General features: G+C 27.3%; 1 protein-coding gene across 2 annotated transcripts in view; it reads left to right on the top strand.

Annotated features, from left to right (window-relative positions):
* The window catches only part of LOC107445514 (nuclear pore complex protein Nup98-Nup96), a 71,554-nt gene that overhangs the window by 3,405 nt on the left and 42,191 nt on the right, over nucleotides 1–25,958 (top strand). For both annotated transcript variants that reach the window (XM_043045763.2, XM_043045762.2), the window contains exons 2-14: nucleotides 880–947; nucleotides 5,982–6,017; nucleotides 7,515–7,709; nucleotides 11,733–11,936; nucleotides 14,464–14,627; nucleotides 14,831–15,023; nucleotides 15,107–15,282; nucleotides 15,957–16,079; nucleotides 18,155–18,329; nucleotides 19,897–20,139; nucleotides 21,827–21,896; nucleotides 23,025–23,127; nucleotides 24,739–24,882. In XM_043045763.2, the coding sequence (XP_042901697.1) occupies nucleotides 899–947; nucleotides 5,982–6,017; nucleotides 7,515–7,709; nucleotides 11,733–11,936; nucleotides 14,464–14,627; nucleotides 14,831–15,023; nucleotides 15,107–15,282; nucleotides 15,957–16,079; nucleotides 18,155–18,329; nucleotides 19,897–20,139; nucleotides 21,827–21,896; nucleotides 23,025–23,127; nucleotides 24,739–24,882 (1,875 nt within the window). In that variant the 5' untranslated portion in view covers nucleotides 880–898. The remainder of the gene's footprint in view (nucleotides 1–879; nucleotides 948–5,981; nucleotides 6,018–7,514; nucleotides 7,710–11,732; nucleotides 11,937–14,463; nucleotides 14,628–14,830; nucleotides 15,024–15,106; nucleotides 15,283–15,956; nucleotides 16,080–18,154; nucleotides 18,330–19,896; nucleotides 20,140–21,826; nucleotides 21,897–23,024; nucleotides 23,128–24,738; nucleotides 24,883–25,958) is intronic.

Genomic DNA, 25,958 nt, shown 5'->3' with positions numbered 1-25,958 from the left:
AAACAAAATTTTGGCTCTGGAATTTTTTTTTTTTTTTATAATATGACCTATTGCTTATTGGAAAATGATGTAAATTGGCTAGTAAATTGCAGGGAAAGCATTGTCTTTTCTTTTACATTTCGTTTCATTTTTTTGAAAAATGCAAAGAACTTTTAAATAGTTATTTACTTTAAGTAAAGTAATGTTTTTAAATTAATCTTTGTTTTTTTTCTTTTTATTTAAAGTTTTTTTTCTTCCTGGTACTAAATAAACTAAAAAAAAAAAAAAAAAAATAAGANTATAAAAAAAAAAAAAAAAAACTAATGATAAGATAACATAATACATTGTAATGTATTATGTTATCTTATCATTACTTTATTTTTGTATACATTTATTCTTTCATTTCAAATTATATGCAATTTAGTTTCGAAGTATTTTATTGCATGAAATTAACTATAAATTAGTAGTTATTTTTCAAATAATTTTATTTGTTCATATTGGGGAATTTATTTTGAAAGTCGAGAAAAATTAGGTTCTGAAATTTTTTTACTGTATTTATGATTGCAAGAAATCACACCTTTTTTTTTATTTTATTTTATTTTATTTTTTTTTATTATTTTTTTTAAATGCATCGAATATCGCCCTTGTTTTCTTTCTTTTTTTTTCTTTTCTTTTTATTTAATGTTAGAGAGATTAAAGAAATATGCTGCACAAAACAAAATTTTTATAGCACTGGATTATGTTTTTTTTTTTTTTTTGGCCTTTGATTTTCACTTCTTAAAAATAGTGTGTATCATACCAAAAAATGTCCAGATTTTTTTAAACTGATTTTTTTGACCACTACCAAGCTTGCTAGTGTTAATTTATTGTATTTTAATCGTTTCTTTGTATACATTTTAGATTTGAAATATAAGTGAACATGTTTGGAAACTCAAAACCATTTGGAACAGCTTCTGCATTCGGAGCAAGTAAGTAATATTTTAAATTACTAAATCTATTTTTTTTTATATTGTGATTTTGAAAACCAAATCTGGGTTAAGCGAATGAGCATGCTTTTTCCTTTTTAAAATACTTATTATTTTTCCTCTCAGTTTCTTAATTAGGTTACATTTTAAATTTAGTATTCATCCATTTGCTGGGTATCCAACAAATTTAGCGAAAATTCCTGACCTTCATCAGTAACTCTTCAATACGATATCATCAGCATACCTGCCAGTTACTGCTTTGACCTTGCTGCTAATTCTTTAGCAGCTAGCTAATTCTAATAAATAAGCTAATTCTTTAAAATATTTGTTTCTAAATGTAGTTTTTTATAAGGTAAACTCTTTTAAAGATGTTACTGACAGGTTCAAGATGATTAACTAAATTTAGTTATAACTTTCCTTCTTAATATATTATAAAAACTTGGCAACTACCTTGGTGCAACAATTTTTGAATGGTACCTACCTAAAGGACAACATTTTTCAGCTTTTGATTGTTTAAATGAGTGAAAAACAAACAAATGTTTATTTTATTGATTATTAAAACCAATTTTGAATAATAACACATTTATTATTGTATGTACTGTGTGGGAAAAAGGACCACCCTTCAACTTTTGATCTAATGATCAGATCTTCACGTTCTAGGACTCAATCTTAACTCGAGTGGGTGACCTCAAATATGATAATTAATAAGTGCAGATGATATTTCAAGGTACAAAATCAAACACAGAAACTTACTTTCTCTGAATAACAGGGATGAGATTCTTCCGCGGATTCGCGGATTTCCGCTTTTTTTCAGATTTTTCCATTTTTTCCGCTAATTTCCGCTGAAATTTTTTTTTTGCACAAGTTAAAATGTTTTATGAGGAATTTAATTTTTCGAAGAGGGAAATTATTGAAGTCCCTTTTCCTCCCTCTGAAGTTTCTCTAAAAATCATTTCCTTGGGATAAAACTGGCTGACCTTTATACAGGGATGAGATTTTTTTTGTCTCTGGAATTTCAGCCTTTTTATCAAAAACTCCGATTCTCTAAAAGTTTCGTTTTTTTAAATAAATATCCCTTTTTTTTTAAATTCAGTCATTGAAGTAAAATAATTATATTTATTTACGATTTTCAAAGATAAACAGAAAATTCAATCTACGCCCTAGCTGCTAACCCTTCCGCATTTTTACTTATTTTAGCTATTTTCTCCGATTTCACGCACAGAAAATAAGATTTTCCGTATTTTTTATCCGTCGGCTGGATAGCTCGTATTTACGTAATTCAGACATCGCTGCTTCTTGTATTCTGGCGTGAAAACAAACAAAAAAAGAGGGAAAACATAGAGGTGGATTTGTGTTGAAAATATTTATTTGCTCATTCAATTAATCTTGTAAATTTTTATTTATTATGTCTAAACAAAAACAATACAAGCAAGCCTTTTAGAAATCACAAGTCCAGACTCTGCAAATATCTCAATTCTTATTCACGCGATTTTAATATCATCGATTTTCGTATTTACCTGATTTAAAAGTTGCACATTGCGATTATTATTTCGCTATTTAAATATCGTATATTATGATTCTTATTTACGACATTCAAAAATCCAATATCGTGTTTTGTATTTATGCATTTTTAAAATTGCGATTTTATTATCAAATCTCGATTTTCGTATTTACCTGTTTTAAAAGTTGAACGTTGCTATTCTTATTCAGGCGATTTAAATATTTTACATTGCGATTCTTACTTACGAGATTTAAAAAAATCAATATTTTAAAAACCCTATGTAGCTTTTAAAGCCCTATGTAGCAATTCGTATTCACGCGAGCTTAAAATCGAATATCGTGATTCGTGTTTGTGGTTGTAATATCGCGCGATTTAAAAGTTACGCATCGTGATCGGAAAATTAAAAAATCATGATATATATATATAATTTTTTTTAAATTTTTTTTTTGATTTCCTCTTTTTTACTTTCTGACTACTCTCATCCCTGGAATAACCATACCTTTATTTTGTCTGATTTCTGGCTTCCGAAATATAGGAGTAGCTGCGATATGGGAATTATAGTCCTTATAGTTTGGTCAAGAGAGTGCTCCAAAATTCGGACCCCTTAATGTTAATTTTACTTTTTGTGTATTTCGCTATATCTAGTGAACTTTTAACCGAATTGAAAAGATTTGCACCCAATTTTAAAATTTGTTTATTTAAAGGTAATTCCATGAAAAACATAACTTTTGGTAAATATTTTTATTTATTTATTATTTTATTTAATAATGGTCGAAAAATTTGAGCAAAATCAGTCTATTAGCTCTTGAGAAATTGAATTTTAAATATCTGAATTAATAAATAATTTTAAAAGTCATATTTTTAGATCTTTAAATAAGCAAATTTTATAATTGTGTGCAAAAAATTTTCATATTGGTTAAAAGGTTCTTGAGACATATTGAAATTCGCAAAAAGTAAAATTAACATTAAGGGGTCCAAACATTGGAGTGCACTCCTGACCTAACTATTGGGACCATATTTTCCAGATGGCAACTACTCCCTATATCTACTCCCTATTTTGTCTGCACAAATTATTTAGCCTATTTGAGGTCTTCCCCTCAAACCATTAAAATTGAGTCCTAGAACGTGAAGATCCGATCATTAGGTCAAAAGTTATTTTTCTTTTTTTTTTGGCGCACTGTACAAATATTTATTAACACAAAAACTAAAGCACAGTGCCGTATTATCGTGTTCAAAAGTAATTGTCCATGTCGTGTAATTAAAAAAAATTTGTAGTGGAAAATATTATATACAACAAAAATGATAAAATACTGTTAATGCTTTGTAGGCATGCTTTTTGAAGCAATTATAGTACATTCATTCGAATGAATGTACTATAATGCATATTTATAAATAAACAGTAGTTCTGAAGTAAGTTGCCTGCAAATAGCTTACTGGTGTTATTTATCAAAAAATAATAATAAAAGAAAAGAAATTACAACTTAAAAAGTTACAAGAAATTACAACTTAAAAGAAAAGAAATTACAACTTAAAAAGTTTTTTAAAAAAAGTTTTTTTTATGAATTTTAAAGATAATAGAAAGCCAAATGAAGAATATGAATGAAGCTTGTTTCTGGCCTCAATAATATACTTGTATCTCTGGTTAAAAAAGAATTAAATTAGTTAACTTTTATAAAAACCATCAGGAAAATATAGTAAAATGTTAAATTTATTTGAATTATTATTGAAATATTGTTTTAAATTTTAATATGAAAGCCTTCTTTTAAACCAAAATTGTTCTCTTTTACGAAATGTTATTTTAGGTAAAATCTTATAAAACTCAATCGAACAGACCTTTTTTTATGATCAAGGTTTTTTTAACAGTCAACTAAAGTCAGTAGATTATTTTGACCACTGTAACATATCAATATAGTTACGTTTAAATGTTGAGATGTGTTTCAGGCTATTATCTCTCTGAAATATACACTTTAGACCCAATTTTTGGTATGTTTCCTTCAGAAGATTGTTATGTAAAATATACCGATGTAATACACAATCCAAATAACCATGACTTTTCACTTATGGTATGAGTTCTTCATACAAAAGACACCTCGAACTATAACATTGTTTCCAGAATGAATGTTATTAGGAATTTGTTATTTAGCATTATTTCTTGTTCTTATCCGAATTCGAACATACTTTCTGCCATCATTGCTGAATAAATTGGTTTTATATTTATGAGAAAAACAATCCAGAAAGTTCAGATAAGATATCTATCGCAATCTTTCACCTGGCCTTCTGATTGTTTTTTATTAATGTTTTTTATTTGGCTATTTGTATATTCAATTCAACATCATATAATCATCTTGTAACAGTACTGTTATTAATATTTACAACACATTAGTGCAACATTATAGTGCTATTTAAACTGTAATTTTCTTGATGTTCTACATTTTTCTGAGTTTTTGTATGGTTCTCTTTTTCTGTTATTTTTTTATGGTCGAGCACTGTCAGGCTTACATTTAAAACAACATTCACTTCGATTATTAATATCCAGATCATTTAAAGTTCACATTCCAATTGATAAAGATAAACCTCCTAGAGGACCAGCCTTATTTTGATAATTTTATTTATTACCTTATAACATATTTGTCCTGATATATTAATAGTTTTGTTAAAGCAAACTAAATTTTTGACAGAAATATTTAGGATTCACGTGACTATGGTAGTATAGCGGGATTTTTTAAAAAGTCAATCATGAATAATACAATTAGCCGGATACTTTTAAACACCAAAATATAGTTCATTTTTATGTTTACAAATGTTTAAGTGTACAATAACACATAAAAATATGATAATTAAATAAATTTCTTTTAATCATTTCAGTAGATAGGAGTCCATTGAGGCTAGAAGTTTATATATTTTTTTTATGTCCATTATTTTTTTTTGATTGCTTTCATATATTTGTTACAGGGTGCGTAGCATTTTTAAAAAGTGCTTAAAGGTGCTTATTTTCGATTTTTGTTTTTTAAAAACCCTTAAAGGTGCTTATTTCATTGGGTGTTTTTAATAAGTGCTAAATTTTCCCTTTTTTAAAATGAGATTTTTCCTTTACCATGTTGATTTTCGCTACGAATTATGCAAAAAGGCACAGTTCACATTGTTCTATTCAACGTTTTCACAATTAATTCAACCCCAATCTATTTCGACGTATTGTCAGTCCGTAGTGTATGAAACGCCATACGTTTTACATGATTCAAAATTTCATGATGTTTGACAATTGTAAAAAACTATGCCAAAAGTTTTTTTTTTTTGACAGGACAGTTCAAACAAGATAAAACTGTCAATTGTCAAAAACTTTGCAACCTTGCCTAATTATGATATTTTTTAAAGTGCTTAAAAGTATTTTTTTAATGCTTGAAAAGTCCTTAAAAGGTGCTTATTTTTTGTTGAATAATTTACGCACCCTGTATTATTTTTTTTATGAAATGCCTGGATTGGTACCATTTTTTTTGTATGTATAGATGAAATAAATTGCTTTTTTTTTTTCCTTCTAGGTACATTTGGAAATACTTCAACACCATTTGGGCAAAGTAAGTTTTTTTGCTTGTTGCTATACCCTCTAAATAAGTATTTTTACGTTTTTAAGATTTTTTTTTTTATGATTGTAACTTATTTTAACATTTGTTTTTTAAAAAGCAGAGAAATTATATTACATTGGCTAGAAGTGTGCAATCTGCCCTTTGGATTAAAGGTCAATATGTGATCCCCATTTGAAACAGGGTTGGCTTTTTACTGGCAGAAACTGGTTTTTGCCATGCCAGTGGCACAAACTGGTTATAACCGGTAAAAACTGGCAGAAACTAAAAAAACATCTATATTAGTTCTAGTAATTGCTTAATGACATTTTGTTTAAGTAAACTGACAAATGTAATTCTACAAATGTAACTGTAGCAAACTTTTTAATTCATTGTTTGTAAATATATATTATTTTGTTTATATTAAATATAAAGAGTGCAGTATATCAAATATTTATAACAAATCGGCCCCACAAAACAAATTAAGCAAACAGCCCCCTTTCTTGAAACTTATTTTTCCAGTCAAGTTTTGCAACTCACCAGCTGCTACATGGCGGTCTAGTTTTAAAAAATATGCAATAGATGAAAGTTTCACAAATCTTGCTTGTTCCTTGATGGCAATGCCTGCTAGTTCTGCTGGACTTGAGAGAATCTTCTCCAATTGAGAATCTTCTCCAATAGGTTTAGAAACTGCATCAAAACTTGCATTAGTGCAGAGTGCAAACAATGTAATATTTGATTTTGAATGGTGATAATTTTAGTAAATAAATTGTACTTTGTTTAACATTTAATTGTTTTTTCTGTGAATTATCCATTGTATGTCAATCTCAGTACTTACTTTTATGTCATTTATTGCCAGTTTCTGCCACAAATATGGCAGAAAGGGGTTTCTGCCATACCAGTTTTAACCAGTTTCTACCAGTGGTTTTAATCACCTCGGCAGAAACTTGCCAACCTTGATTTGAAATAAAATTCGATGACTAACATGCATTTTTTTATTACTGCAACTAATTTCAATAAACTCAAATTGTAGCATTAAATTTCAAATTGTAGAGGCATTAATTTAAAGTGTCAAAAGATTTATTTAAAACCTTCCTCGTTTTAATCTTTTCTTCAGCCAAAGCCGACCGGTTTAAAACTAATGTAGTTCAAATATTTGTTTAAAAATTAATGTTTATAGTTTATGTATAGTGAAAAAATGTGTGTTAAGTTTTCTGAAAGTAAAGTCTAAAAACCTGCTGTAATTTTATTTTTTTTAAAAAGGCAGTGTTTTTAAAAAATTAAATTATAGAAAATTGGTACTATTTTGTTGATGTTATACGGGCAGCTTATTTTTGAATATGTTGATTGTTTTGTATTAATCTGTGAGCTAAGTGACTTGGGCTATTTCTAGCTCTTTTTTTTTAAAACTAATTTAAAATGCATAATTTGCTAGAAAAAAGATTTTTATTTTTATCATTTTTTTATTGAATTTTCTATATTAAGGAACGTTTTTTTAATTTTTTTTTAAAGGTACTACTGCCTTTGGTGCTAAGCCAGCAGCAAACAATGTCTTTGGATCTACTGGATTTGGAGTACAAACACCAGCAGCGCCCATGTCTGGCAGTCTTTTTGGAGGTAGCACCCCTGCCTCTGGTACTGGATTATTTGGTCAACCAACCACAGGTTTTGGTGCCCCTGCTTCTACTAGTAGTGGAGGATTTGGAGGTAAATTATTAACTTTGCAGTTATGAAAAATTATGTAGAACTGTCATTTTTTTCAATGCAACTATTTGTTTCTTAAATGTAATTAAGTATTTTAGATTAATAAATCCAGAATAATCCAGGGATAGATTAATAAATCCTTTTTTAGAATTTTGTTCGGTAATGAGGTTTTATTAATTAAAATCATGTTATATTAGTAATTTACTTTCAGGTGATTAGGTAAGTTGTATATCACAGTGAAACTTTAAAAACTTCAAAATGATTTCTTAATTTTTGGATTAGTCGGTAATTTCATTCATGGTCATACCCCAACTAAATATTTTTTTCTGTATCATGAAATATTTTTTTCTGTATAATCATATTTTTTTCTTCTCAATATTCCAGACAAATTTTTATCACCCATGTATCAAAGCTTATTTATAACTTTTTTTTAACTAACATAAGAAAAAGTTTAATAGTGTGCCAATTTAAAATTCAATGAATAAAACTAAACTGAAAAACATCTTAATTTCTTTTGTTAAAATCCTTTAAAATTAATTAAATTTATTATTAAAATACTATAAGGGATGTTTGCGACTAATTCAAAAGTTTAACTTTAGATTGAAAATTAAGTTATTGTTTCATTTGTTGGGAATCATTGGTTGAGAATTAGCAAAGTTTTCCAGACATTAAAATTTTTCAGCAAAATAATGAAACTAAAAGCATTAAATTCCTATCATAAGATTGCATATCATACATCTTTTTAATAAGTCTATCAGATAATCAGAGTTCTACTGAATCAACCAAACATATATATGCATAATATATCTCTCTATTCTAAAAAAAAGTTTTTGCAGTTAATTTTGTCCCCTGAAAAACTTTTTAACTACGTGATGAAAATCTAAGATTAAGGAATCAATTCATTCAGAATCTTTCAGGGAAGACATTTAGGGCATTCAAATCTTTTACATAATTTTAAATTTTTATTTATTTTAGTTTTAAAGCACGATTTTGCAGTTAATAATGAAGAATAACCGCCNTTTTGTTAATTTCTATTGAGTGAGTATTGCATTGTAAGGCAAGCATTAGCATAAATATTAATGTGAATAATGAAAGAAAGCAATAGCTTTTTTATTAATGTAATTAATGGAGGCCAGCATAAGTATCATATGGTAATAGTTCTATCTTAAAATCTTCTGACATTATTTAAAAGTTGTTTTTATTTACTTTCTAGATTTTTTTTTGCCTACTTCGTATATATCTTAGTTTTTTTATGGATCAATCAAAATTTTTTAAAACTATAGAGAACTACAGTTTAAAAATAATCAAACTTTCAAAGTAGAAGGGCTCAATTAACAAAACTATTTTAAAAATAAAAGAGTATGCCAGGACTGATTTAATGAGATAGCAAAAAATAAAGCTTCATTTGAGGTATCAGGTATGCATAATAATTATTGTAATATATGTGCATGAAGCAGTAGATCTTCACAGAGTGCCAATGTCTCACTAATTTTTCTGGCTACTGGATATTTTTAAAAGTAAAAGAAAATGCCCGCAATGACAAAATTCCTCTTTCATATGTAGTATTTCACTAATAACTAAATGCTATAAACACTCCAATTTTTTTCATTTTCACGTGTGTAAATACTACTGGGATAATCTTCAAATATTATATTTAAAATTCGCAGTGTAAATAAAATTGTATCTTAATACTAGTACCAAGTGTTCTGAAATTTAAGTATGAATTTATGAAAAGATAGTCTGGTGTTAAATTAACTTTAGAATGGTAAGAGTTTCATACCCTCTGATATTAGTTATTAAATTTTATTATCTTTTTGAATTATATTTTAATTTATTTTGCTAAAACATTTAGCTCAAAACAATTCTTGTCAGACTGTATATGTAAGGTATCAAATTACTAAATCAATGTTTACATAATTTTTATTATACAAATTAAAATTAGGAAAATCTAAAAGAAATTAAACAAAAACAAACTTTTGAATAAATTAAACCCATTTTTGTAGCTAATTTTTTTAGATAAGAAAATGGATATTTATTTTTTACTTCCACAGTAACTGTTAGTATATTAGGTACATATTATACAGGGTTTGTAGTCCTGATTCTCTTGAGGAAAAATACTTTGCCCTGATTTTTAGCTTTTTGTCCTGATATTCGTAATTTTTGTGTTCTCGGAAAATCCCATTTTCTAATACAGTACAGAACCCGTTATCCGGAATTCGGAAAACCAAAAAACCGGATCGAAATTCGATAAATTTTCCCCCCATTTTAAAAAAAAAATTTTTTTTTTCCTCATAAGATTTTAGGATTTTTCCTTCTTTTTTGAACGATGTTTACCTTGCATCATTTTGGAAGTAATCATTAGTGTATTACTTCATCGTTTTTTCTTCTTTTTAAGATTATTTCCAATTTTTATTTTTTTTTTTTTAGTTGGGTTTAACAATAAAAAAACGGCATTTCATAGCGATTCAGAAAACCCGAAAAATTAGTTATCCGGAATAGCGATGTTCCCGATCGTTCCGGATAATCGGTTCCCTACTGTAATACTAAATGAAGATTTTTTTGAAAGTAGATTTAAATAATAAAAATATTTGGATTTTTGATCCAATATCTTTTTATTTTAATAAATAATACTCATAGGAATTGCAATTCAATAATTCCAATTTAGGGACAGTCTGCTGATTATTTACACAGTTCAGGTATGTAGTCTTACCTGCATTATTCATTGTTTCAATCTCTTTGTTAATTAAGTCATTCTATGAAAAAGAAATTTGATTAACAATTTTACATTTTTGAATTTTAACGATGATAATTTCAAAGGTAATATGTTTACTTATTGTTTTCAGCAAATATAGTAGAAAATCTTATTGGATGGAGCTTTATAGTTTCAATTCTTGATTGGTCTCTATCATATGATTTTAAAGATGGTTGATTCCAATGAACAATATAGTAATATCATAGGATTTTTTAATGATACAACAGTGCAATAAAAAAATTTCAATTTATTGATTTGAAACTATGAGTTCAGTATTGATAAAATTATTCAGGAAAACTTTTTATTTTAAATAAAGTAGTTAAGAAATTAAAAGAAGTATATTTTATTCTTATTTTGCTGTAAAATTTGCTTTTATTACTCTAAAGGAATGCAAATGATGCTTTTTAGTTAGCTGTTTGCACTTTAAAAGTAGTGTGGTATGCATGTACTGTTCAAAAATATGTTCTGATTTTTTTAATAATATCCTAATTTTTTCTTCAGTCCATTATGAAGCCTGATGTTAGCACAACAATACCAGTAGTACCTATTACCACACTTAATGGAACATTGGGACCAAAAATTTTTGTTTTGACCTTTCCCCAAATTTTTTTTCATTAAAAATAATGTAGACATAAGTTTATGAAAATTTCTCTTACTTTCATAATTAAATTTCTTCCATGTTAAACTGGTACAATTTCTTTTAGTATGTATGTACCTCTATAAATAAAAAATGAGTATAAATAAAAAATTTAATTAGTAAATAAACAGGCTGCAAATCTAAAAAATAACAAAAAATAATTTTAAAAAAAAGAAAGCCTTTAAGCCACAATTTATCTATATATGTACACACACATATCGTCGCTTTGAAACTAAACCGTAGTAACTCAAAAAAATCGAAAAATTAGATATTTGGGTCGTTTTTTGTGAAAAAATCACCCTTTTAGAGAAACGTGTTATCTTCATAGTTCCATAAAATTTATTTAGAGAGCAGATAAATCGTTATCGCATTGGCGCGATTAGCATTAGCGCGGAAAGTTAGAAATCGCTCTCCTGAAAAACTTGCTTTTTTGAGTTACCACGGTTTAGTTTCAAAGCGACGGTATATGCACACGTATAAATATTTTGTAAATGAGTATGAAAATCTCTGTGAACAAAGATAACCCAAGAATCTGTATTTCTTATACTGTTTATGTTTTCAAACTGTGTAAAATGATTTATTTTTAAGCCATTTGTTTGTATTATTTTTATAATACTAAAATATTTTTTATTTCAAGGTTTTGGAGCTGCATCAAATAGTGGAGGTCTTTTTGGAGGAGCTACCCCTTCTACTCAGACAGCTGGTGGATTGTTTGGTGCTACAAATACTTCAGCTTTTGGCACGCCACGTCCTGCATTTGGTGGATTCGGAACTACTAATACTGCAACTGGATTATTTGGTCAAAATACTTCCACTGGCACAAGTCTGTTTGGATCAACCGGTAGTTACTCTAATAAGTTATATCTGTAAAAAATTCAATGTTCTCTCTAGGGATAAAAAGGAGCACGCAGAAAAGGTCACTTTAGTTTTGAATGTGCAGTCATTTACTACCATTAAAATTTATTGAAATGTGTTATGTAAATTGTGTTATGTTATACTTGCTCCTCAACCATATTTAAATCACCCTCTTATACACTATTTTATATATTTTAAAAAGTTACTCTTATTCATTATCAAATTAACAGACAAATTTGAAGCTTTTTTTTAAAGACATGCTAAAACGCAATCTCTGTGTATAAATTTTCTTCGAAAAAGTGAATTTTTTAAAAAAAGTAATTCATAAGCATTTTAAGTTTTTTTTTTAAAATTCTGAACTGAAAGTTATGAAAAATGAGCATTTGAATGTGTATTTTTAAATGAGGATATTTATTTTGAGAAATGATTGTAAAATATAATTTCACCTAAAAGTTCTATAATATCCCTCCTCTCTCCCCTCAAAAACTAATAAAAATTTAACTTATTGAAAATAATTATAACAAACAGCTTAAATATTTGTAACAGTAATCAGAATTAAACTTATAAACACACAGATAATTCTAGCACTGTGTAATTATTAAATAAACTATGAATTAAATTTTCTAAAAACAGATTTATGTGAACTAAAAATTATATAAGTAGTCCACATAATCTAGTTGTAAGAGTGCATTGAAGAATCTTTGCGCTGATTCGAATTAATAATATGTTTAAACTTATTTCTTAAAGTTCACACACAACTCTTGGACTGTAGCTTCACTTAATTTTTTGCATTATCCCAAGAATGCTAACTCACAAATCTCGAGATCCGAAAGATAGACAACAACAAAAAAAAGCACACGTTAAAAAAACGAAACAATTGGCGATAGACACGTGTGGCGCAGGGCGTCACAATTGACGAGATATTCACAACATCGCCACACTCATACATGCATATTTATATTTATTTAGGAAAATAAGACATCCATTTAACAATAAAACGTTATAATTATATAGATTTTAATATTTAGTATAAAATTAATATATGAGCATAGTTGAGTGAAGGAAACTTTAAACTTTTTGTACTATATTAAATTTTACCTGTTACAATTTAGGTTATTATAATACTTTTTCTAAACAGAGTTCTGATCATTTTTAGTTTTCAGTTATCTGTTCCTTTCAGTGTTCTGGAAGTAATATGCTTTTTCCAAAAGAAATCCCATCCTTGGTTAATAATTATCCAATCTAACAGTACAATATCTACGAAAAATTTGATACCATAAGAGTTACGTAACTTGTCTCGGCAGCCAAATATCATGCAAAGTTTAATAATACAATTTCACAAATGCATAATTTGCACAGAAAAAAATCTTACTAGAATGAAAAAATGAAATTAAAAGTCTTATATAATTATCAATAATATCTAAATAAATCTAAAGTTACAATGGCCTCCACAAAAAATCTATCAGAATTGTTCTATTAATACAAATCTAAATTGAAACTAATAGCATGAATCAAATTTGTAAAAAGCAGAACATTAATAGAGTAAATAATGCTTAAAAAGATTAATGCTGATTTTAGTCACAAGTGAAGCAGAAATTAGGAGAAGGTAATTAAAATATGATAAAAATGGGGTCAATTTTCACATATAAATAAGTTACTTGAAATGAATTAAAACTTAATGATTTTTTTTTAAAGAATATTCAACGAAATGGATGTTATTTCACTATTAAATATTCCTTCATAAATTTTTTTAAAAATATTTTAGTCTGTACATAATTTATTACTCCCCCCCTGAAGTTTCTTTACTAATTATTGTTTTTAAGCATCAGTGCATATATATTGTTTGTACAAAGAAAAACTCTGAGAAGTTCAATTAAATTTAACTAACTGTAAAACTAGCTCTCAGAAAGGAAGGAAAAAATTCCAAACACACTGTTGAAAAAAGATTATAATTATCAATCCCCCCCAAAAAAAGAAATATTATAATAAAAATAATAACTTTAAAAAAAATCTGGATGTGGGAAATTGTGTGTTAAGTAAAGAAAATAAATCTCACTCACCAGGAAGTGATAAAATAAATGATGCATAATTATGAGAGCGAATATTAAATGTATTTAGCTTATCAAATTTCTGACAAATATTTTTTCAAAAGAAGACTAAAACAGGTACTACACTAAGAACAATAACTACAATAAGAAGAGAACAATAAATATTTACATTTACCAGGATTATGTTTGTTTCAATGTGTTATGAGGCACTTCCTTATAAAATGAAATTTATTTTGTATCGAAGCATAGTGAACAAAAGAAAAGAAAGGTGCAAAAAAGTATAAAATTTTCTTCTAAAAACATAAATTTTTCTAATAATAATAATTAAAATGAACATGTTTCATATTAAACTTATAAATATTAATTTTTATAAATTGTGGGTGAAAAAAAGAGAGAGACTGAGAAATTATAGATAACATTTCTGATATTAATATTTTTTAATAATTTGCTTTAATTACAATCTAGGTGTGGCTGGTGGATTTAATGCAGCTACCCAATCTGGGACAACAATTAAATTTAATGCTCCGACTGGAACAGATACTATGATGAAAGCTGGTGTATCCACAAGTATTGGTACAAGACATCAATGCATCACTTGCATGAAAGAATATGAAAATAAAAGTTTGGAGGTATTTACTCCTTTTTATAAATACTTTAATTTATAAATACTTTTTGAATCCTTTATAGTTTCTTAATTGTATGTTGAAAAATAGTTAGCTGTATGTATTGTATGTAGTTTTATTTCATTAATGTAAAAAGATGATTAAGTATATTTACTTGTTATATCTGCACCATTCTGTTAGTAACTTAGTTACAATATTTATCTGTTTAGGAACTGAGGATGGAAGATTATGCGGCAAACAGAAAAGGCGGTGGCGCTACTCCTGCTTTAGGTTTTGGGAATACTACTCAAACAACTGGTGGTCTTTTTGGTGCACCTGCTGCAGCTTCTACATCAGCTTTCTCCTTTGGAAATACAACTCAGTCAAAACCACTTTTTGGTTCTACGGGAGGAATGACAAATAGTATTTATTTTTTTGAGAATTTTATGTTATCCCATGACTTCCTTTGTTTATAACAATATATTTAATATACAAATGCTTTTTAGATACATTTGGAACTACAGGAGGAGGCTTGTTTGGAGGAGGAACACAACAAACTCAAAATACAGGATTGTTTGGCAAATCTGTGGGATTCGGTGCTCCCTCTACATCTACAGCACCTGCTTTCAGCTTTGGTGGTACTAACAACACATCTCTTTTTGGCCAAAATAATCAACAAAAGGTAATTATTTTGGTTAAAACTGTTGACAATTATTTTTTATTAATAACTTTTCTATTTTTTTTTATCTGTTTGCCTACCTGCTGTATTGTAAATTGTGTTTTGGAAATAGTGATAAATGATCTTTTCATCTTTTTATTATTTTTATTTATTTAAATAGCTTTTCTTCAGATTATACTCAGGATCATTTATTGATGTTTTTTCTCTCCTTTGGTAAGAAAAATGTCCACTTCTGTTTTCACTGCCTATCACAAAAACTTTTCACAAGGATATTTGCATAGTTTCAAAGGCTTGAAAATATATCCTTTAAAAACTGAAAATAAATTGTTAGCTATGAGCACTGAGAGTTATTGTAAATTCAACTAATTTAAGGAATTCCTCAATGATTTTTGTTATAGTATTGACATTTAAATTTTTAGAAACTTTCATTTCAGAAAAACTGGGATATTTAAATCAAAAAATTCTTTACAAAAATAAGCATGTTTTCAAAAGTTAAACTTAACTTGCTAAAACTGTATAATTAGAAAACTTTATTTGTAGATAGATAACTTGTTGTTAGATGTAAAATGTTTCTTTCTTTTCAATAATTTAGAGTCTTAACTTTTATTTTCTATTTAGAATTTACTTTGCAAAAGCTAACTAACTAAATAAATTATTTAATATTCAATTGTTTTTAGCCATTATTTGGACAAACCACGGGAACTACTGGTTTGTTTGGAAATACAGCAACTACACAAGCTACAGGATTTGGTGGTACCAGTACTGGCTTTGGTGCATTTGGAGCAAATACTCAACAAACTGTAATCATTAATTTACTTTAACTTTGTATCATCTGTTTTTACGTAACCTTATTTGATGATATTAGTCATGTTGTAAAAACCTAATTCTCCCTAATTCTAAACTTTGAATTATTATATTTTAAAATAAAACTAAATAAAAATGAGTACAGTCTTTGCACTTGAGTAGGACCTTTCATAACTGCAACCCTTTAGTTAATGACCAATATATAGAAGTCTCATTTTATATTCTACACTCAGTGTTATTTTAATGCCTATTATATTTATGCCAAAAACAGACATTTTCACACTTAAACAGTTTTTATTTGACTAATCAATAGATTGAATCATTGGGGCAATGAAGAATAATCAAAGCAATATTTCTTTAATGTTCCTGTTCAATTAATGTGAAACATCTTAAATTCTCTATTAGTGAGGAGTGATAAAAACTCCTAATTTTATCGTTGGTGGTTTTCGATATTAATGGTAAAAAAGATGGCGAATTATTGCTTATTTTTCATTGTGTCTGTTGAAAATATCATATTCTGTGGAAATTAGTCTCCTGTATGCATTCATAACCTTTGTAAATTCCTTTATAAAGTGTTTGGTAAATTCATCAATCCTGTTTTTCTCTTTTGAGAACTGTTTTCATTATTTTGGTAAAAGTTTACAGGTGGTTTATTTTAAAATTACAATCATCTTATTTTAGATGTTTTTCTTTAAACTTGCAGCTCTTAGATGTTTCTTATTTAGAAAAATGTATTGCTTATAGCTAATGCCATATACATAAAATACATACAGGAATAATAGTTTTGTCAAAATAAGTGCAGTATTCATGAATTAGGAGTAAATATTTATGATAGTTTTGCATATTTTCGATATAGCGCTAATTTTTGTTTGAAACATAAAGGCTGCTAAATCTAGCATTTACTTTATTTAGAAACAATGTTTTTTTGCATAAGCAGAATTAATATCTTCCTTTCTTTCCAATATTTTTAACTGTGTAACTAATAGTTATCAGCAATGAATTACTTTACTATAAACTTGTAGGTTTCAGAAGCCCCATAGTTACAAAAGTGTAATACTCTTTCTTCTCTACTATACAAATTTTATAGAATTTACTCTCACACTCTTTTCTTTAAAAAGATAGTTTATATTTATAGCCTATTACAGATTTATTTTTATTATATTGAAAATGAAAAAAAAAATTGTTTGAGATACTTATATTAATATTGTTAACAGATGCAAAATCAGGTCATTAGTTAATTGTGTTAGAACATTGTCTCTTTTGAAAAATAAGTTAACGAAATATGGTTTTAAGCATTTCAAATTATAGAAAATTTAAAAGGAATACTTTTTTAAAAACATTTAAAAAATATTTTGCATGTTGTCTAATATTATATTAAATGTTTATTTTTTCAATACACTTTATGAATCATGCTATTTATGTGCTGTTAAAAGAAACTGCTTTCAGGCTTTGGAGTTATGCTTTATATGAATAATAGTATGTGTTTTAATTAAATTAATACTTTGTTTGGGCTCTTTTTCCCCTCCAAAGTCAGTTTTTTAGAGCAAAGTCTGATTTAGTTCTCTTCATAATGTTTTAACCCACTTGGTCCTCTCTTTATTGATATGAAACAATTTTAAAAAAATGTTTAAATTACATTAAAGTTTCAATGCATGCTAACTTTGTACGTCAATCATTAATTTAATAAGCATTAATTGGTCAAAATGAATTGATGGGTCATGCTAAATAGTTTTGGCAATTATTTTGTCACTACATATATTCTTGTGCAAGTTATTAAAACCTTTATTTTAATTATTTAATTACAGATTACTATTGAATCGTATCTCCAAATTGAGGGCGGAACATTTTCTAAACATATGGTCTTCTGAAGTTCTCTATTTTAGCTCAAATTCTCTATCCTTCCCATTTTTAACTACAAATGATCCTCTTTTCCCCTTTTCTCTGGCTAAAATATGTAGGGGGCCTGAAGATATGCTATCTTTTTTTTTGTTCTTTTTCAATCAAAACAATTTTATTAATATTTTTTGCCTAAATTACCATTATATTCATACAATAAAATTTTTTTTTACAGGGTGGTCTATTTGGTGCTAAACCAACTGGATTTGGAACAACAAATACCACTACTACAAATACTTTCAGCTTTGGAACTCCAAATAATATGACTGGAGGTGGATTATTTGGACAAAAATCTACTGCACCTGCTTTTGGCTCCACAGGATTTGGTGGAAATCAAACATCTTCATTTGGTATGAAACATTGTTTTTTAATTTTATAGTTTTTCTGCAGGCAAAGGAGTGTATTCAAATTTAAAGTTTATATTAATCATGTTATTTTATTTTGATTTTAAGCTTTTAATTTCATAATTCTTGAAAGGATACTTTCTATTATGATGTTTAAGAATGAGCTTATCAAAAGACAGCTAATAATTAAAAATAATATATTTCATTTATATTTTAGTAAACTAAACTCTATTAAATGAAAGCTTTATTTACAATAAATTGCTATAACTTCAAACTGATAAAAGAATTTAGACCCATGAAGTTGTGTAAACATGATATTTTTAAATGTTACTAATTTAATGTTGAAAATATGTTCTAAAAATTCCATTATTTATAAGTTATATAAAATACTGAATTATGAGAATTTTCATAAGAAAATAACAAAAAAGTTAAAAAAATATTGTGCCATAATGAAAACGCCAATAAAAAATTAAGCATTTAAAAAAAAAAAAAACTAAAATCACTAAGTAGAAGAAAACGCAATTATCAGAAACAAATCCACCCTCTTTAATCCAAATCTATTTATTTTATTTTTCACCAAGAGATTAGTAACTGTATGGTAAATAATGTAATTCATAGAAATTTAAATAGGCACTAATCAAAACACAATCCTAATTTCTCCAATTTTATATTATTGATAATTTAACATAATTATTTGCCTCATTTGCTCCCTTTGAGCTGTCTAAGATAAAAATTTTGTCATTTATTTCTTAAATAAAAATTACATTTGATTTGTGATATCCCTGTTTTTTTTTGTTTTTTTTCCAAACAAAACTGTTGGATTAAAAAAAAAAGTTTCATATTTTATTAAAAACACTTTATATAATATTGAAGATAACAGGATGGCTTCAATCAAAATTCTTTTTTAAATGTGCGTTTCATATTTTAATATTTGTTTAAAAATGCAAGAAACTTAAAAATGTAACAATATACTATGTATTAATTTAAAATAATATTCATGTTTACTTATTACTTTGGCAATAAGAAATAATAAAAAAGTGACAGCTTATAACAAAGTCACTGGTTACAATCAGAAATCAAAGTTTCTACATTAATCTCAAGTAGAAACTGATTTCGACCACATGGTATTTTCCAATCCTCATCACATAAATTTAACTCTGGCAAACTGAAAAATATTGACAAACAAACAACATGCAAATTTAGTATTTTATTCCATCATGGAAGTTAAGAACAATTGTCAATACATTCAGCTTACAAATAATCAGAGCACTTGATACAGAAAGTGAATATTTCTTGTATATTCTTCATTAGATGTAGCCTAGAGGAAGTATCCAAGTTTTATATTATTTCAATGCTATCCATTTACAAGAAAAGTCTTTCTTTTTATTCTTATCTCCATGACTGAATCACTTTAGAATGTCCATTAGCTGATTTTTTCTTTAAAAATTATAGTAAACAATTAGCGTTATTTTCATGAGTCACTATCTTTTACATTTATAAAGCAATTAGTTAGCTATTTAAAAGCTATGATAATTATTTATTTAAGGTTGTCTTATTTACTGCTCTATAATAGGGTCATTTGGTGCTACTCAAGCAACAGGAACTAATTTGTTTGGTCAAAACAAACCTGCTGCAACACCGTTTACAGGTAATTTATTTGGTGCTGGACTTGGAACTGGAGCTTTTGGGAGTACACCATCGAACTTCTCCATGGGCGCCTTAGGAACTAACACTGGTACTTCCCTATTTGGGGGCACTACAGCAAATAAAGCTCCTGGAAGTTTTGGTTTTGGAAATACAAATCCTTCTACATTTAGTATGTATTGTTTTCATATTATTCATTTTGAAAATATATATATATAGGGTGTCCAAAAGTTCTCATACAGTACGAGGGGGTTATTGAAATTAAGTTTCTCTTGGTGACTATGGACTGAGCTGTGTATGAAATACAAAATATATGAGATATTAAAAATAGACATAACTTTATTTTACCACCACGTAATTACCGAGTATGTTGAAACATTTGTCATACCATTTTTATGCTACAAAAAGCTCACCAGGAAAAAAAGTCAGGTCTCTGCATATGGAAGAAGTGTTGAACTTAATGGCTTGAATGACTTTGGCATTGCTTTCAAAGCGACGTCAGCCAAAATACTTCAAAGTCTGGAACAGATGGAAGTTACTGGTACAAGGTTAGGGCTCTATGGCGCTTGATCAGGCACCCTCTCCGAACTAAGAGCTGCAATCTGATTTAATGCTGCTTGTTTTTTTCTCTTAATGTCATCCAACAACAAAATGCCAGGTCGCTTTTTCCAAATAGCCTCCTTCAATTTTGACGCTATGTAACAATACAGCATAGCATTGATGGTTCCAACCTCTAAAAAATACAGTAATGCAGTAACAATACTCTAAGACCAGATTGAGGCTCATCTCAGCTTTATCCAGGTACTGCAACAGCACCATCTATTTGATCATGCGTGGCTCCCCCAGGTCAGGGAGAACAGATAAAACTTGGAATTGCCAGGGAATTTTATTTTGACTCTATGAAACAAGGAATAGTTGCATTTTTTTTACGAAAATCTGGAACATACCTACATTATGCCTGTAAAATAACCAGTCATAATTGTCAGTAACAGTAATCAGTTATTAAGTTTCGAATTAAATAATTCTAACATTTATTACAATTATTTGTTGTAAAAATTTAACCTTTTAGTGAAAATAAATAAATAAAATCAGTTTTCTACAGAAAAATTGCATGGTATAGATAAAATATCTTTATTTGCATTGAAATTCTCCTAAAATGCCTGGAAAGTCAGATATTTTTTTCTTGAATTTAAGTGGGTAATTTAGTGGTAATTTAACCCTCCCATGGTTTCATGATTCCCAATGTTGTACGGGCGTCTTTCACGTCCAACTGCTGTCTTGTTTACTCCATTGATGTTTTATTTTCTGGGTAAATCTAGAGAAGCTACTTATTTTTTGACTTGCCCTTTTTTTACTATTGTAACATACATTTTAAAAGGAAATTTTAGTTTAAAATGATTTAGTAAGTATTCAACTTTTTGAAATATTAAAAACATGCAACTGGATATTTGTGAAATAGATATTGGATATTGTTATGCAATTGGATATTTGTGAAATAGAAGAAAATTTAAAATTACAAAAATGCCTGAACTATTGCTTGCAATGAGAAAGGAGAGGAATTAACCCATGGCACGCTTCAGGTGAATTAGACTTTGGTGATGGGGAACTTTTAATTTTGAGATAACCCTATCTATATAATCTTCAAAATGATCAATTGTAGTTGGTATCAATTCCAGACATACCACATAATAGAAAATGGTGCCCAGATTTTGTCTTTCACAACAGTTTGGGAAGTTTTCTAAAGTGGTAAATGATGTAAAGTATGTCTAATTAATTTTTTTAATGATTTATTTGTTCTGGTTTGTTTTAATTTAAGAATACTTTTTAGCGGTTCATTTTTTATTTATTTATTTTTTTAGGTTTTGGTGGAAATAATGCCAATGCATCAAGTTTTAATTTTGGAGGAGCGTCGTCCCAACTGCCATCTACGTAAGTTATATAAGCTACCTTTTTTGTTCATTCTATAATTTGAATGTTTCCATTCCATTCTAAACTGAATCTAAGAAAAATCGTAATTTATTTGTTATTAGTTTAAAACAAGCATTAGTTTTCTTGTTTGAAAGGTTTTTAATATAAAAATCATTGTAATCAAATGTTTAATACCTTAAATGCTTAATAATTTTCTTTGATATTAAAACCTTCATGTAAAAATGTTGCTAATTATAAAATTTTTTTATACAGCTTATTTATATGACATTAGCTTGAAAGTAGTTGCAAAATTTGTTATAATACATTTCAATCAACCATGAAGGTGTTTTGCACACAAATGAAAAATTCTAAAAAAAAGTAATTTTTAATTTACTTTTTATTTGTTTTAAAATTATAGATAAACTTTTAAATTGTAAATTGAGTTTTCTTTTTATGAAAAAAAAGGAGGAAATATTCAAAAAGTTTTTTGCATTGAGAATTATAGATTTCAACAGTATTTTTCTATTGTGTCCAGTATCCTTGTTCAGTGATACTGGACATCTGTTTGGTTGAAGTGATCCACTGGGACTGTACATCTGATTTCGATCGAACAGGTCCCCTGTTTAGTTCCATTGGACAGATTTCATTGACATACTTGAAGATATATTTTCCAATTTTTTTTGGTGTAGTATATTAAATTAAAATATAATTTACACTTTTGTTAAGGTATTTTTATTATCTCTAAAAAGTGAGTAGACTGTAATGGGTTAAAATATGTATATTTCCTAATTTAAAATTTCTTTATCTGTTTATTTTATACTTTTGAGGGCATTTAGCTTATTTGTTTAGCTTTCTTGATGTCTTCATATTTAAATGCACTTCTTATTTTCTGTCTTCTTATTTTCGATTTGAGTATTGTTGCAGGTCTAGTACCACATTGTTAGCAGTTAAAAAAATCTATAGGTTAAACATTAGTTAGTTTTCCTTTATGTTTATCAACCTTTTTTTCATTTTCTTGAATTTATTTCCTTTTTCATATTAATTATTTATCACATTAATATTTTCTTTTCCATTATTTCAAAATTTGAATTTTGAGTAACTTATTTTTTCCATTTGCTAATTCATATTTATATATTTTTTCTTTTACAGTGATCCTAATAATTCTATGGCACTTCAGCAAATTCAACAGCAAATTTTAGCAATGGCATCGAATCCTTTTGGTGATAATCCCTTATTCAGAATTCCTATAAAGGTATTTTATCCACATTTCTTGTGTGGATTCTAATTTTGTTGCGAATCACTAATGATATATTTTACCACAAAATATTTTATAGTAGAAACAACATATAAGATTCATTTACTAATATGACAAAAAGATTACGATTATTTGACCTCATTATAATTAATATTCAGCTTATAGGAAGAACCATCAAAATGTTTGTATGTAGTTATTTCTTTATATAGTTGCATGCCTGCCAAGTCTCCTGTTTTTTTAATGAGGACTCTCGTACTTTATGACTATCTTCCGTTTATCCGTATTTTCTCCTGTTTCTCTTTTCTTAAAATAGCTTTAAAAAAAAACTTTTTTAGTGATAAATATTCGCTATTGGCAATAATACTTCTCTTATTCCTCAATGGATGGTTCTATTGCCAGTACTGCAGTTCAATTGCTGCCACGCCAATCAAACCGTATGTAATGAAACTACTGTTGTGAGTCATTCATTCAGTGAATAGTTTTTTCTCCGATAACGAACTTCATTATTGACCTACAGGAGTGCAGCAATAACTTCGTTTGTTTGCATTGCATTTTTGAGGATCGACAAAATAAACATGTAACTGTTTTCAGAATCATTTATTGTGGATGTCAATTGGGCAACTGGAAAATGAACTGTATAAAAATAAAAAAACAGTTCGAAATTATAGCGGATGTTATATTAGGTATCCTATGCATTCTGCATAGCAACACAGAGCGTGATAGAATTTTCTTTAAAGTTAAAAAAATTCGTTTAAATTTCGCTCGTTACTTTCAAATGAAAAGCTTGAAAGTTTGCTTTTGATAAAAAGTTTTTTCTCTACTAACTGTTATGAACAAAACTTTGATAAAAATTTTCTATGCAAAGCCAAATCAGCTACAATTCGAAATATAAATATGTAAAAAATTCTGTAAAATAAAGCTAATTGCTTAAATTATAAAAATTATTTTGATTTTGAGCATTTATAGTGTAAATAATTTTGAACAATGGTTTAAAAAATCTTTTATAGATTACGATTTATTTACCTATATTTTTCTTCTCTAAGTGTAAGTGCTTATATTTCCAATTATGAATTTCTCTTTTCGACTTGCATAATCATGCTTCAAATCATGCATGTATCAAAACTGTACATGTTGCCCAAAAAATGTCGCTAGTAAAATCTCTGTTATTTTATTTCTCCAATGTTACAAGGCATTAAGTTGCATTTATTTATGTAACTAGTTTACAAGCAGTATTGTTTCTTAATTTATGATATTGAAGAAAAAAAAATTCATCATAAAATTATCAAAACAACTGATTATATCAGTAATATCAGAACAACTTAATTTGGCATGGAAACAGATATATTTGAGTAATATTACTATAGAAAATTTAAATGAATAATTTTATAATTTTTTTTATTTATTCAGAAATACTATTATGCATGTCATGGTTAATCTACTTTGTAAATATATTCTTTCTGAAGCACTATCTATGTATCTCTATTTTATTTACATCTCTCCAAATTTATTATTTTTGTTTAAAAAAAAATGCAAACACAACATAAGTTTAAAATATTATGTTTGTGTTGTGAGAAATATCATTTTCTGATAATATATTCACTTTTTTAGGATTCATCTCGAGAAATAGAAGTACTGAAACCTACAAATCCATCAGCACAAAAAGCTTTATTGAATGATAGTCATTATAAAGTTGATTTACTGCCAACTGCTAAAATAAAGCCTAAACCTTGGGCACCTGTTCCATCAGGAAAAGTAAGTTTCTAATCTTGCTAGGTATCTAGGGTAAAAACTTTTGTAATTAAATGTTTTAAAATTCCTTTTAAGTACTCATTGTTGACATGATATTAAACAAAGAAAAATTGCAGTGAATTGTAAGTTTGAATTGTGTTATGCACATTGAATTCAAATACAGAATTCTGAAAGTATCTTATTTCTTGCTAGTATCATGCTAGTTTTATTTATGTATGGTATTTCTCCAATCTGCATCTAAATGCTTATTTGACACATTCGATTTAAATTTCACACCTTAAATTTGAAATGATTTCTATTATTTTTTGGTATCACCTTGAATTAATCATATAGTAGATTATTGTTTTTATGATATTTCTCCGCTAATGTATATTCATCCTCATCTCTAAATGAATATTCTGAGGGCTTAGGTTATGAGGTCAGATTCTGTGTATCCTGTCTCCCATGCTAACTTGTGGAGAATTATGTTCCCTATATATTAAGGCATTAATTTATATTTTAAAATAATTTGTTTCATTTTATCTGTCAAATTTTATATAGATTAGTTACAAACTTTAAATTTTTTAGGCTTTAAATATTTTTTTAACTTGCTCAAATTCTGCAATAGTACCTATAGTGGTCTTGGGAAAATTTTAAAAGCTATTGAGATCATAAATAAAATTTGGTAAATTATCTCCATTAAATACATTTATATGAATAAAAAAAGATTTTTTAAATATTAAGGATACAGAACCTGTGGCTCAGGTGTCCAGTTTGGCTCTAGAATAATAAATGATCGGCCTTCTGACTACCAACTATAAATTAATTGCAAAAACTGTATAAGTAGCATAAAAAAATTATGGCTTTTCAAATTGATTGTTATAAATTTCGAAAAAAAAAACTTTAATTAAAAATCCATAATGTAGTGGTTATAACTCAAGGTGTCAAGATTTTTTTTTTTTAACATATTGATCTTTTCAGGAAAGTTTATTTCAACGAAAACATGTTCAAATATTTATTTAAAAATTATAGAAGTTCAAAGTAATTTATTTAGTGTAAGACTTTAATGTTTTTTGCTTTAAAAATATTTTACATGTACT

Source organism: Parasteatoda tepidariorum, chromosome 7 (genome assembly GCF_043381705.1).
Source record: "Parasteatoda tepidariorum isolate YZ-2023 chromosome 7, CAS_Ptep_4.0, whole genome shotgun sequence".
In the NCBI taxonomy this organism is placed as follows: Eukaryota; Metazoa; Arthropoda; class Arachnida; order Araneae; family Theridiidae; genus Parasteatoda; species Parasteatoda tepidariorum.
Note: the sequence above shows the minus strand (reverse complement) of the source record. Positions and strands in the feature narration are given on the sequence as shown.